The sequence below is a fragment of the Ctenopharyngodon idella genome, chromosome 4 (genome assembly GCF_019924925.1).
Source record: "Ctenopharyngodon idella isolate HZGC_01 chromosome 4, HZGC01, whole genome shotgun sequence".
Taxonomy (NCBI): domain Eukaryota; kingdom Metazoa; phylum Chordata; class Actinopteri; order Cypriniformes; family Xenocyprididae; genus Ctenopharyngodon; species Ctenopharyngodon idella.
Window position 1 is genome coordinate 18,833,699 of NC_067223.1, and position 13,042 is coordinate 18,846,740.

At 36.5% G+C, this 13,042-nt stretch overlaps 1 protein-coding gene across 5 annotated transcripts in view; it reads right to left on the minus strand.

Moving 5' to 3' along the window:
* Nucleotides 1-983: 983 nt before the first annotated feature.
* Nucleotides 984-13,042, minus strand: part of LOC127510665 (gastrula zinc finger protein XlCGF8.2DB-like) — a 242,149-nt gene continuing 230,090 nt past the window's right edge. For 2 of the 5 annotated variants that reach the window (XM_051890545.1, XM_051890544.1), the window contains exon 3: nt 984-5,119. In XM_051890545.1, the coding sequence (XP_051746505.1) occupies nt 4,134-5,119 (986 nt within the window). In that variant the 3' untranslated portion in view covers nt 984-4,133. Of the gene's footprint in view, nt 5,120-7,408; nt 7,587-11,275; nt 11,429-12,308; nt 12,384-13,042 lie in introns of those variants that run through there. The other 3 variants (XM_051890542.1, XM_051890556.1, XM_051890557.1) reach the window with 3 other exon arrangements.

Here is a 13,042-nt window from a genome sequence, read left to right on the forward strand (position 1 = left end):
AAGCAAACTTAAATTAGTTCAAACTCAGTTACTCTGGCAACTTATGCTGGGAAACTAACCTGGTCCGGGGCAGGCTAACTGTCAGGCTAAGCTGAGCTCCTCTAACACTGACCAATAGGAACGCAATGATATTACAGTTGACTGTCTCACATTCAATTATTTGACTTTAATAACCACTATCAGTCCAAAAAAAAAAATATATATATATATATATATATATGTATGTATGTGTATATATATATATATACACACACACACACACACATTTACAAAATTGAGCTAAATAATCTGGGAATCTATTTTCTGGTCTATATATATATAATATATATATATACAGTCAAACCAAAATTTATTCAGACACCTTGAACATTTCATTCATTAATACAGTTTATTCACTACAGTTGAATAGTTTAAAAAAAAAAATGGTTAAAAAAATATGACAAGATCTCAGAGTTAAACTGTGTCAGAAATTAATCTTAATTATGTCAGATAACACTTAAGCAAAGTGGTCAAATAATTATTGGTCCCAAATTTTTATCAATTTTACTGGTAGTCCAATCCTCACTTACATAAATGAACTACAGTGTCCTGCACCCACTAATAAAAATATATCGAAAATGTCTGAATAATTTTTGGTTTGACTATATATATATATATATATATATATATATATATATATATATATATATGTATGTATGTATGTATATGTGTGTGTGTGTGTGTCAGAGCATGCGAGCGGAGCGCAAGCTCAAACCAGAATACCCTTTGTGACATGCTGTGACATCGAAAATATGTGAAATAAGCTTTTTCTAGTCGACTAGTAGTTGTTCATTTAAGCCATTAGTTGACTAATCACATTTATATTAATTTAATTTCTTAAATACTGGAGAGTATAAACCATAATAATGAGCATTTACGTAATAAAGCTTGCCATTAAGAACCGGCAAAAGTAATGATTATGAATGTGACAAAAACAGCAAGGAGACATTTTAATTGTTTATTAATAAAGAAATGTTTTCTGAATCAGTGTTAGCGGCAAAGATGAAGTTGACATTGCTGACTCTTATCATCTCCGCATAATGGAGAAGAGAGAATGCACATTTCATTCAGATTACATAATCAGAGAGCAACGTATTTCTTTTCGTTTTTAATTATTTTGTTTAAAAGTAGACATTTCAAGCTTTCTATAGATATTTTTCTCATGTCTGTAAGGCAAGCAGCCTATACGCTGAGTTTCGGTTCATTTAGCCTATAAGACGCACTCCAGTTCACGCGCAAGTGCCTCCATTATATTGTCTGCTATATTTTCTTCTTATTTATTAAATCCAGGTAATTGGTTAATGAAACATTGATTAAAATTAAAATACAATTTTTACAAAACGAAATTCACTTAAGGAAGACTTTCTACAAAACAAAACTTAATGAAGTGGTCAAAATCATGTCTGACCCACTCCATGTCTCCCGATATATTGCGCATCTTATGATGCATCTTACTCATGCTGTTCGCTTTTCATAATCAAATAGATTAATTTAAAACATGACATAGGACTATTTAAACATTAATATGAAACTACATTTTTTTTAATGGCTACCAAAACGTAGTATAGTACAGAGAAATTTCATGTTGTGAGCAAGAGCGGATCATGAGTCAAGAGTCGGATCAAGCATAATTTATTTTTAGACTTATATTTAATATTAGGGGCATCCAAGTTATTTGACTTTTTTTTGTTTGTTTTAAAAGTAACGCAATAGTTACTTTCTCTGGTAATTAGTTACTTTTATAATGATGTAACTCAGTTACTATTTGTGAGAAGTAACTAGTAACTATAATTACTTTTTTAAAGCAACGTGCCCAACTCTGCACGTTTATAAAAGCAACCTAAATGTCCTAATTGAACTAAGGCCTAATCCTGGCGTAATCTAAGCCCTGTCTGTGAAACCAGGCCAATGTCTTCTATGAAAAAATTGAGTATTGATCTTACTAATGCTTTTAAGACTGAAATTCATGAATACCTTCAGCACTATGCAGATATTGGTGAAATTACGAAACAAAAGTTCAATTTCATGAAGGTTGATTAGCCATTTACCTAATTTATATACTTTGTGAGATACATAAAGATCTGACCAGTCCTCCAGAAAGACCTATTATATCTGAAATTGTGTTACATTTAGATACAATTTGTCACTTGTCAGTTTTTTAGACATCCCTATCACGTCACGTCATTGGTTGTTGTGGTAATGCGCACAACGAAAGAATTAGAAAACAAAAATAGTCAAAAAAATTTAATCCACAACAAAAAACTCAGTAAATTGTAGGAGTAAACATAAACGCATTTTAAAATCCTCTTGACTACACTGCAAAAAAATGCTTTTCTTACTTGGATTTTTTGTCTTGTTTCCAGTCCAAATATCTAAAAAATTCTTAAAGGCCCACTGAAGAGTGTTGGAACGCACAGCATTATTCAATGTGTTGATGTAATTTCAACTGAAACAGGAAGACAGGGCGATATATCGAACAGCCCCGCCCCTTTTTTGAAATAGCCAATAGCGTTTGTTTATGTTACAGCTCGCCAGAGCCGCCAGACTCTGTAAAACCTCTGTTTCCTTCTAATTTCTAACTGTTTCTCCTCATAATGTCCTTTACATCGCTTATATACAGCATTCTGTGCAGAATTCAAATGGCTCCGATACCTTTTGTGGTCTGTGCCGACTCGCGCATATGATCCGCTCTGTGCTCTCGTGTCTCTGGACCGGAGCAGACTGCTCGCATTGCGGTGGTTCATGCGATACTAACGCGAAAACGGACTTCATTCGCGTCAATGAAAAGCATATTTACACTGTCTGAATCGTTCCCTATTCTTTATATAGTGCACTATGTGCCATTCACCATGTAAAAACTAGTAAATGTGTGAGCAAATGACCGATTTCAGCCGAGGCTTCAGCGTCTGTAAGAGTGTAGGAGGAGGCGGGACTGCAGATTCTAGAGAGCATTTGATTGGACCGAAGATTTGACGAGAAACTGAAGTGCGATGTGATGTCATGAAAATCCGTGATCCATTTTAGTGGAAGTGAGAGACTAAGTTTTGAATGCAAATTTTGTCATTGTTTTGGAACACACCAGCTTATTCATAACCTTGAGGCTAACATATTCATACTAAAAGCTAAAAAACTTAAATTTTGATTTCAAGGGGACTTTAAATCAAGAAGCATTTTCTAGACAAGTAAAAATTATTGTCTTGTTTTTGCTATTTTGCTTACCCCATTGGGAGATTATTTTGCTTGTTTTAAGGAAAAACTCACTTAATTTTGACTTATTTTTTTCCTTGTCTAGAAAATTCTTCTTGATTTGATATCCTTTTCCAGTTCATAACAACAGTTTGCTGAGGCCAGCTGCTGCTCATCCTTGGCGCCAGGAGTGTGGGTAGAGCTTTCCTTCATGCCCTCATACACTACTAGCCCACGGGGACAGATGATGTTGCCGACTCGCGCACGTGGTCAGACTCACTGTGGAGCTCAGGCTCCAGGGCAATGGCTGGCTCAAACATTGCAGCAGGCTCAGGTGTGTGCTCCGTGCACAGTGGGGGATGTGGCTAGCTGGACTCTGGGTCATATTCATTACTAGACAGTTCACATGCGTAGGGTACATTGTACTGTGTGTTAGGATGACCATATTCGCCAACCACTACCAAAGACCATTTTTGACCCAGGAAAACTCTGTAAGAATGTGTATTTTTGTGAGTAATGGCATCACAAAGAGCACAAATAGGGTCTCACATTTGCATCAATTTTCAGTTGGATCTGTAAAATTGAATACATTAAGAAAAATTAAATTGTCTTCCACCAGAATGCACAATTTTTTGAAATTTCTCTATTTTGTAAACTTCTTGCCACACTGAGGAACACTGCAATTTTATCCTAGAATGAGTCTTTCCTTAATGATGGCTCATAGCTTCTCTCTTACATGATTCCTAAGGTGTTTCCTGTCTGGAACTTATACCACACTGATGACAAATAAAACAGTTCTCTCTTAAGTGAATCCTCATGTGGTATTTAGGCTTACGTTATATCTGAAACTCTTTCCACATTGACCACATATAAAAAACTTCTCTCCACTGTGAATTCTCATGTGGACTTTAAGGTTTCCATGCTGACTGAAACTTGTTCTCTCCAGTGTGAAGTCGCATGTGCCTTTTAAGGATTCCTTTTCGTTTGAAACTTTTTTCACAGTGTTGGCAGGTGAAAGGCTTCTCTCCAGTGTGAATTCTCATGTGGACTTCAAGGTGTCCTTTTTGAGTGAAACTCTTTCCACATTGAGAGCATGTGTAAGGCTTTTCTCCAGTGTGAACTCTCATGTGGACTTTAAGGTTCCCATGTTGATCAAAACTCTTTCCACACTGAGGGCATGTATAAGGCTTTTCTCCAGTGTGAACTCTTATGTGGACTTTAAGGTTTCCATGTTGATCAAAACTCTTTCCACACTGAGGGCATGTATAAGGCTTTTCTCCAGTGTGAATTCTCATGTGGACTTTAAGGTTTCCATGTTGCTCAAAGCTCTCTCCACAATGAGGGCATGTGTAGGGCTTCTCTCTAGTGTGAATTCTCATGTGCCTAACAAGGCTTCCCTTTACAGTGAAATTTGTTCCACACTGTTGGCAGGTGAAAGGGCTCTCTCCAGTGTGAACTCTCATGTGGTAATTAAGGTTTCCTTTTCGGTTAAAACTTTTTCCGCAATGTTGGCAGGTAAAAAGCCTATCTCCAGTGTGAAGTCTTATGTGGACTTCAAGGTTTCCATGTTGATTAAAACTCTTTCCACACAGAGGGCACATGTAAGGCTTCTCTCCATTGTGAATTCTCATGTGCCTGTTAAGGCTTCCTTTTTGAGTGAAACTTTTTCCACACTGATGGCAGACGAAAGGACTCTCTACAGTGTGAATTCTCATGTGGGCTTTAAGGTTTTCATCTTGATCAAAAATCTTTCCACACTGAGGGTAGGTAACAGGCTTATCTTCATTGTGTATCTGTGAGCAACTGAAAGATTTTTCTTCAGTTATGAAATCATAATAATTTTTCTCCTCCATTTCATTCAGTACTTCACTCTCCTCTTTCAGCATTCTCAGGTCTAAGGTGAAAAAGACAAATGAAAATTTAATGGCACATAGCAACAGACATCAAAATATTTAGACATAAAGCATCGAAACCAACAACATAAAACTAGATCCTATACCCACTTAGCTACTGAAAGAGGTATTACATGTAACCTGAGAACCTCTTCTCAATATTGCTAACTCTAAACATTCTTTAGGACACATCCCAAAAACGTTCAATTTGGCAGTTAACACGCACACAAACATGAGACAAATGTCCAAAGAAACGGTTAAATGTCAGGTTTTACTCTACTCTCTTAGTCTACTCAAAAACAAATATTCTCTGGATATATCTCTAGGATATTATTAAGTCATTGGGAAAACTATAAAACGAAATCTCTGGGAGAACAGGTGAAGTACAGCTACTTCCTATACATGCCAACCAGATGTCTCAATAGGATCTCATTGTTGAAAGGTATATCTCAGGTAAGGGCTACAAAAAATCCTAATTAGATATATCATGGAAGACAGTGAAGACCGTCATCAACAAGTGGAAAAAGTATGGCACAATGGTGACATTAACAAAAATATCTCCTGCTATAACTGTAATCATAGTTCCCTGAGAAGGGGAATGAGACACTGCATCTGGATTGATGATATGTAGATCACCATCAGTGTGTATTAAATTCAATTTCATTGGCCGACGACAGTCCATGATGTCACTACCGGAGTGCCAAGCTTCTTTAACTTGACACAGATTTTCAGGAATACTGGCCTACCACTACCACTAGAAGGAGCAAACACTGGGATTTTCAATTAAAATAGCCATTCACCCTCCTCGATACAAAGAACTCCAACCTCTAGGAACCCACAGGGGAGCTACAAATCTACTAACCTAGAACGATCGGGGGAAAGGACTCACACCCTGCCTGGACAAGTCCAGGTCCCCAAAACTCCCAGCACCTTACAAGCCTGATAACAAGAAGAGCTGCCAGAAAGCAAATTAACCTCTACTTGCCAGGTCCTAAGGGATTGGTTTAGACTCCTACAGGGAGTAGAGGCCCCTATTTTAATACCCCACAAAAGGGTAAGATTCCAGGCTACACTCAACCCTGAAGAACCCTTAACAAAGGGAGCATGCTAAGTATTAGCTACAACTCTCAACTAGGGGTTGAATGACTTCAGATTTTTTTTCAAGTTGACATTTATGTGATTAAAGTCGACTAGTTGATGATGACGTCATTAATCAAAAATAAAGGACCGTTCGTACGGAATGCATTTTTCCATTCCATTGCGCTACTTTTCCATTGTTTTTCTATGTAAATACGAGCTAGACAGACATGTATATGACCGTTGTACACGCGTTTTGCGTCTTTTTTTAGCATCTCACGCTTGACACGCATTCTAAAAACATGGTGCTCAAGTCAAATCAGTTCAATTTAAAAAAAAAAAAAAAAAAAAAACATCTTGAGACGTTGCACTTTTTCCCTATTCTACTGCCCGCGTTTTGCGTTTCGAAGGAGGAGGGATGTTACTTCTCTGCAATTAGGTCTTGTTTACCAACTTTGTTCGCCTTCCTTTCAATTCTGCACTCTACTCCTCGCCGGAGGAGCACGAATGACCATGCTTAGACTTAGGCACTGCCTCCAGTCCTTAAACTGTGACAGACCAGGTCCTCCAGAGGTATTAGGTGAAGACTTAGATCAGCGCAGGATGTATGACCATGCCCTCGCCTCTCTAAATCTTTCGACTACCGTATCTATTGATGTGCCAAAAAGTTAGGAGAGTGAGACTGACAAAACAAGGAGAATGTTTTTCTCATTGGCCTTGATGTTTACCAACTACAGATGCTTCTCCATGGCCACCACCACTGCCATTAAAAAACCAATGGTAGCGGCAGTTTATTAGCCCAGAGGTCCAAATCCATTGTGCGGTACAATCCCAGCAATTGATCCCGCCGCAGGACCCAAAAAACAGAGTGTAGACGCTTAACTCTCATTCCTCGAGAGACTCAAGCATAGGTGGAGTTTTTTACCGTGACTGCATCACAAAGCATGAATTCAACTCTCAAGAGAGCGGAAAATGCTCTGTTCAAAGCCAGATTCTTTGTCTGAACAGGGTCTGCTACCACAAATGCATCACTATGAGTGCCTTTAACTCCCTTGAGAGCCAAACACCCTCATGCAAACACTGACTACTATTCCTCAGGTGAGAATCCAAGAGGAGTTGAACGCTCTCATTATTTTACACATGCATACAAACAATCATCTCCTGAAGACAAAAAGAGTTGATGACATCTATTGCAGGCGCCCTCTTATACTCACGGGCGCTCCGGTAGTGACATCATGGACTGTCCTCAGCCAATGAAATTGTTGTGTGTATACACATGCTTCAGACAACGGTCACACTGATGGCGTTCCCCATAGTGCCAATCCAGATGCAGTGTTGAGTTCCACTTCGAAAAGGAACAGGGCATTCCCTCAAAATTGAAGTCAAAGAAAACTGATCGAAAGGAAGACAGAGAAAACTGGTGAAGGAGGCTGTCAAGAGGCCTACAGCAACATTAAAAAGAGTTGAAGCTCTTTTTGTCAATTACTGGTTGCTTCCTACATGTGACAAATATCTTCTGTATTCTTCATCTGTTTGACCCTTGTATTTAAATTCCTATGTTTCAGTTCTAGATATTTGTTCTTGTTCATGTTAGTATCAAGTTTCCTGAGTATTCCTGTGTTCTGCGTATTCAGAATAAATACCATTTGAGTATATCTCCTTTGTCGTGCTATTTGCTATTTGCCAGCCATCTAGCTGCTCTGCCTTGAGCAGAAACAACAAAGTCTTGAGGACCACACAAGGACATTTTTAGACCTGGGCCCATGGGAATATGGGGCCCGTGATTGGCTGGATGAAATGAGATTGACAAGTCATAGGTGGTTGATTTACCGCAGGAAGAGGGGGCCCGTGATTGGCTAGATGAAATGAGATAAAAGTTAATAATAACTGCGCTGTACTCGTTGAAGAAGGTGAGTTAGCAGCTGCAGTAAGTTACTATTCTTATAATGTGTTAAGCCCTGTTCAGATGGTAATTGTTTGTCATAGAGTCGTAAGGTATTTACAACATTTACAGAGGCTAGTCTGTGATTTTATTGTCGTTTGAATTCAGAAAGTCAGTGTTTTTCTTTCATCACATGCGTAAAAATCCCCAGCCGAATTACCTACTGTTTTTTGACAACAAGGTCATGTGGTCATTTAATTGCCGCCCAAATACACATCTTTGAGTTTACAAGAAGAGATCATTTTAAAATTTACTGTTTAAATTAAACAGTAAAAGTAAAAAGAAAATACAATGTCAGCCAGGGAATTGCTGCAAGAAATAAGAGCAAGGGAACTTCAAAATGTTTTTCAAATGTGGACATAGCCTTGAGAATGTCACAAATGCATCAGGAGAGCGCTCCTTGTCAAAATTATCTTTCATTAAATCTTGATTGCGTTCAACAATGGCACAAGAAAGACTGAGCCATCTTGTCCCTGGAATGCAACATTGTTAGAACCATGGATTTTAATTATATAATTAAGGATTTCTGCTCTGCTAAAGTTAGAAAAAAGACTATTTAATGGTAAGACCCTATTTAAAGGGATAATTCACCCAAAAATGAATATTTTGTCATCATTCAGAAACACTGATCAGCAAACATAAGCACAAGCTCAACCAAAAGTGCTACACATGTGAGAACAAACCTCTTCTGGAAGCTCAAACGTGCTGCGTAACCAGTGAGGTTCATTCTTGTGTGTTACGCAGCACGTTTGAGCTTCCGGAAGAGGTTTGTTCTCGCATGTGTAGCAGGTTTGGTTGAGTTTCTTCTTATGTTCGCTGATCAATGTTTACATGCAAGTAAAAGCCTAAATTAAATCTTTTCATCATCCCAAACGATTGATTCTCTTCAGAAAATTTTGATTAAACCGCTTGATTCATATGGATTAGTTTTCCGATCTCTTTATGAAGTTTTTGAAGCGTCAAAGTGCTGGTTACAAAGGCAGTCAATACAAGGAAATCTAAAAGCATCCTGTCATCAAAAAGATACTCATTTGTGGAACGACATGAGGGTGAGTAATTAATGACAGAATTTTCATTTTGGGGTGAACTAACCCTTTAAGTATTAGTTCACGGGGTGTACACATAGTTAGTTATTCCAAGTCCCCCCCACTTTGTTTCACTTTGGTTTTTAGTGTCATTGCATAGGTTGTAATTTTGCCATGGTGGAACGAGCCATCTATCCAAACTGCTGAGACCATTGCAACTTTAAAGTCACCATGGAATCAAAACTGACTGTGCTTATTTTTTATTAAATATTTCAGTATGTATGATATAAAAATGTTTCTTACCATATTATCTCTATTTACAATCCGCATATGCCTATTGATTCCCAGCCTGCACCCATACTGCAAATGACATGGCAAATATTTTCCACCCTTTTCATCAAATATTAGGGGTTCATTCTCCCACATGCAGGACTCTGGCCATATTCCTCTAAATTTTTTACACACTTCACTTGCTAAATTCCCTCCATATTACACAATGTCAATAGTGCTTACTAGTGACTAATTGATATGGGGATTATGAACAAAATATTACATATGACAATATATCTAAACTGTGATTTTGAATTGCTTTTGCAAATGTTGCTTTTAAATCAAAGGGTGATCACGTGTCATTACTACACAGCGCTGGGAGATACAATATCTTACAGCGATTTCTCACTGTAAGAAACATTCAAATTAGGCACAGAATTCTTTGTCATAATAGATATCAGATCAAACAGTGCTGACGTGAAAACCAGGAGAAACATTGTGCCATGAACAAACAAGTTATAGATGGCTTTTCAGTTCACAAATCACCAACATTCACCATGGATTAAATGTAGTTAACCCTATTATTCATTTCAGGGTTCATACAACCTTTTGAGAGTGAAATTCAAGCATTTTTTGCAAGGACCTTCAAGTGCTTCACACTTTTTCCAGAACTTCAAAGCTCTAAATATCATCTAATATAAATATTATTTTTAATGTGATGATCAAAAACATTGTTCATCCTTCAAAGATTTCCCCCATTTGTAAAATTAAACTTTTCGAGATGTAGGAAAACCAACACAGTTGCAAACCAACACTTTTTATTTAAAAATAAAAAAGATGTGAAATTACCACTATAACCAGTAGATGGCGGCAGAGGAGTACTTATTGGCTTATTAGCCATTGCCACTTACTAATATTTTTTTGCTCACATTTTGCTTTTGAATTTATGTTTAGACAGTTTGAAATCACTATTATAAAATTTCAGATTATGTATGACGTAGGAAATGTTGCGGTCTCATGAAAAACAAAACATTTTTCTTCAAATTGTGAGTGGATTACACAGAAAGCAAGTAAAGAACACTCCTTTTATAATCAATGATGCTGTCAGTCAGTTCAATATGACATAGAAGAACAATTTAATAAGAGTAGAATACATACATTTTTCCCTATAAAAATTTGGTTTTCGCACGTTACTGTAACTTAATTTTATCTGCATCTCAGCTCAAGCTCATTGCTATACTGCACTGTGCATTTCCAAGAAATAAACATATAATATTATTAGTAACTGCTCTTATTAATGCAAAACGATAGTAATTGTATGATTAAATTACTGGTATAGCCCTGCCTATAATACATTGCTCCTATGTTAGAATTTTACCTAAATAAATATTTTACAAAATCAGCCAGCGGTTCAGCAGTTTATCAAATGTAAAGTTGATCACTCACATTTCACAGTTTGCTTTTTGTAAGATACGGTTGCATAATTAAGATTTATAACAGTTTTAACTGATTTCAGTTCACAAGTTGATTTGGGGTTTAATGTTACACAAAATTGTTGTTTTTTTAGGCTATTTATGTATTATTTTTTCCTAATTTAATGTGTGACATGTCGTAGTAAAGAATGTCCAGTGTGGAAGTAGGATCTTCTCAAGTGCTTTTGAAGGCAGCATTAGTATTTGTCTGGTCATGTGATCTCAAAATGCCTATCCATCCCTTCATGTCAAATAGAACCACTTTAATTAGGACACTCATACGACATTCTTCAAAATATCATTCATTTCTGTAGAGATGGACATTTTAATAAGGATCAAATGACTGAGTTCAGCTTTGAGAATGAAACCAACCTGTTTGTTCCTCAGTATCTTCATGTTTCACTCTGAATGTTTCTTCAATCTTCATGTCTTCACTCTCCTCTTTAATAAACGCCATCTTTATAATAGTGTGTCACATGGATTTCAGTGCACTTCACCAGGAGGTTTTCTGTGTGTTTGGACACTCTGTCATGTTTAAGATGAGAATGATTAATAGAAATAAAAATAAATCCAAACTAAATCTCTGAGTGTGTCTCAATCATCTCCCTAGTTCAGTAGTCAGTGCACTTGCAAGTCAGAGTCAGAGTGATAGTTATTGGCCTTAAATGGCTTGATTAGCCAAATACATGGAATGGAATAACAAAACTAACCCTGTTTTTTGGTTTTATTCATAGTAAAAAAACAAAACAAAACAGGGTTATTGTTGTTATTCCATGGAAATCACAAATTAATCATGGTTTTGATTTAAAAACCATAGCTTAAATATGGTATTTGTGTGCTTATACAAAAGATAATCAATACGCCAAAAAACATGGTTTTGCTAAAATAAAACCATTTTCGTTATTATACACTTAATATTTAGTTATGACTTATATTTGTATTTAATGATTTGTAAATAGTTTTTAATATGACTAACAAACCAATTGCAAATGTTTTCATTAAAGTGTAAAGTTGTTATTACACATCTGCGTTCTCGTTGCATTTACACTGTTTTGACCAGCAGGTCTCATCAGCGTGAGGTGATGCGAGCGATTCGAATCAGTGAATCATTTTGCGAATCAATTGTTCAATTAAGTCTGAGTGCAGAAAAGCTCCGTTTATCCCATTACTGCTTGCCAGTGACCGAATTCGTGTTTACAATGAACTGATTCACGATAGGGAGCAAAATGAGACGCACCTTTTATGTTATTCGCTTTACTCACAAAATAGCCTTCATTAACGTTAAATAAAGCATTACAATGTTCAACAACAAGTAATTCTTTTTTTACAGAGCTTGTAAAAATAATAAAAATGGACTAAACAGCTTGATTTGATTTTAACATATAAACTGCTTTTAAACACCAACCTTTCTTCGGCCGAATCGCAACAGCGCGGCGCACCCTTATGACGTCACATCACAATACCAAAATAAAAGTCCCAATCACACGCTACTGTCTAAAATCTCAAAAGTGCATCGGAAATGACATACAAATATATTTAATATTAAAAGAAAAATATTAAGAACCACTATTGAAACAGTGTAAGACTCACTAATGAAACAGAGTCTAAGAGGCAAAACGATAATGCAGAAACCATTTACCAAATATCACATTTTAACTTGTAAATCACATTTGTAAATATTTAAGCATTTCAATAAAAATGTAATTCATTTAATAACGTAATACAGTATTGATTAAAAAAAGCTAAGATTAATTAAAAAATTAAAAATATGAATTGATTTCATAAAAAAAATCTATGAAATACTCTTTTCTTATGACAGGCATGAAGACCTGGAGGGCAGAACATTCATAGAATTGCAGTACAGACAGACCTGCCAGTTTTCCATTTGTTTAAAATTTTTAGAAGAAAAAAAAATTGGGCACTTGTGATTCATATACAGCACTCGCCGCAATATTTCAGTCATTATACAGTGGGACAATTTAAAATGCTTCAAAAACTCTGTAAGTGGGGTCCGTGTACTTGGCAGCCAACATATTTTCTTTTGAAATTAGAAAACCAAAATCGGGACTTGAGCCTTTTCCCGACTATCATTTAGAAATAGCAGAACGAAAAAAAAGGAAAAGGACATGTTTTCCGTTT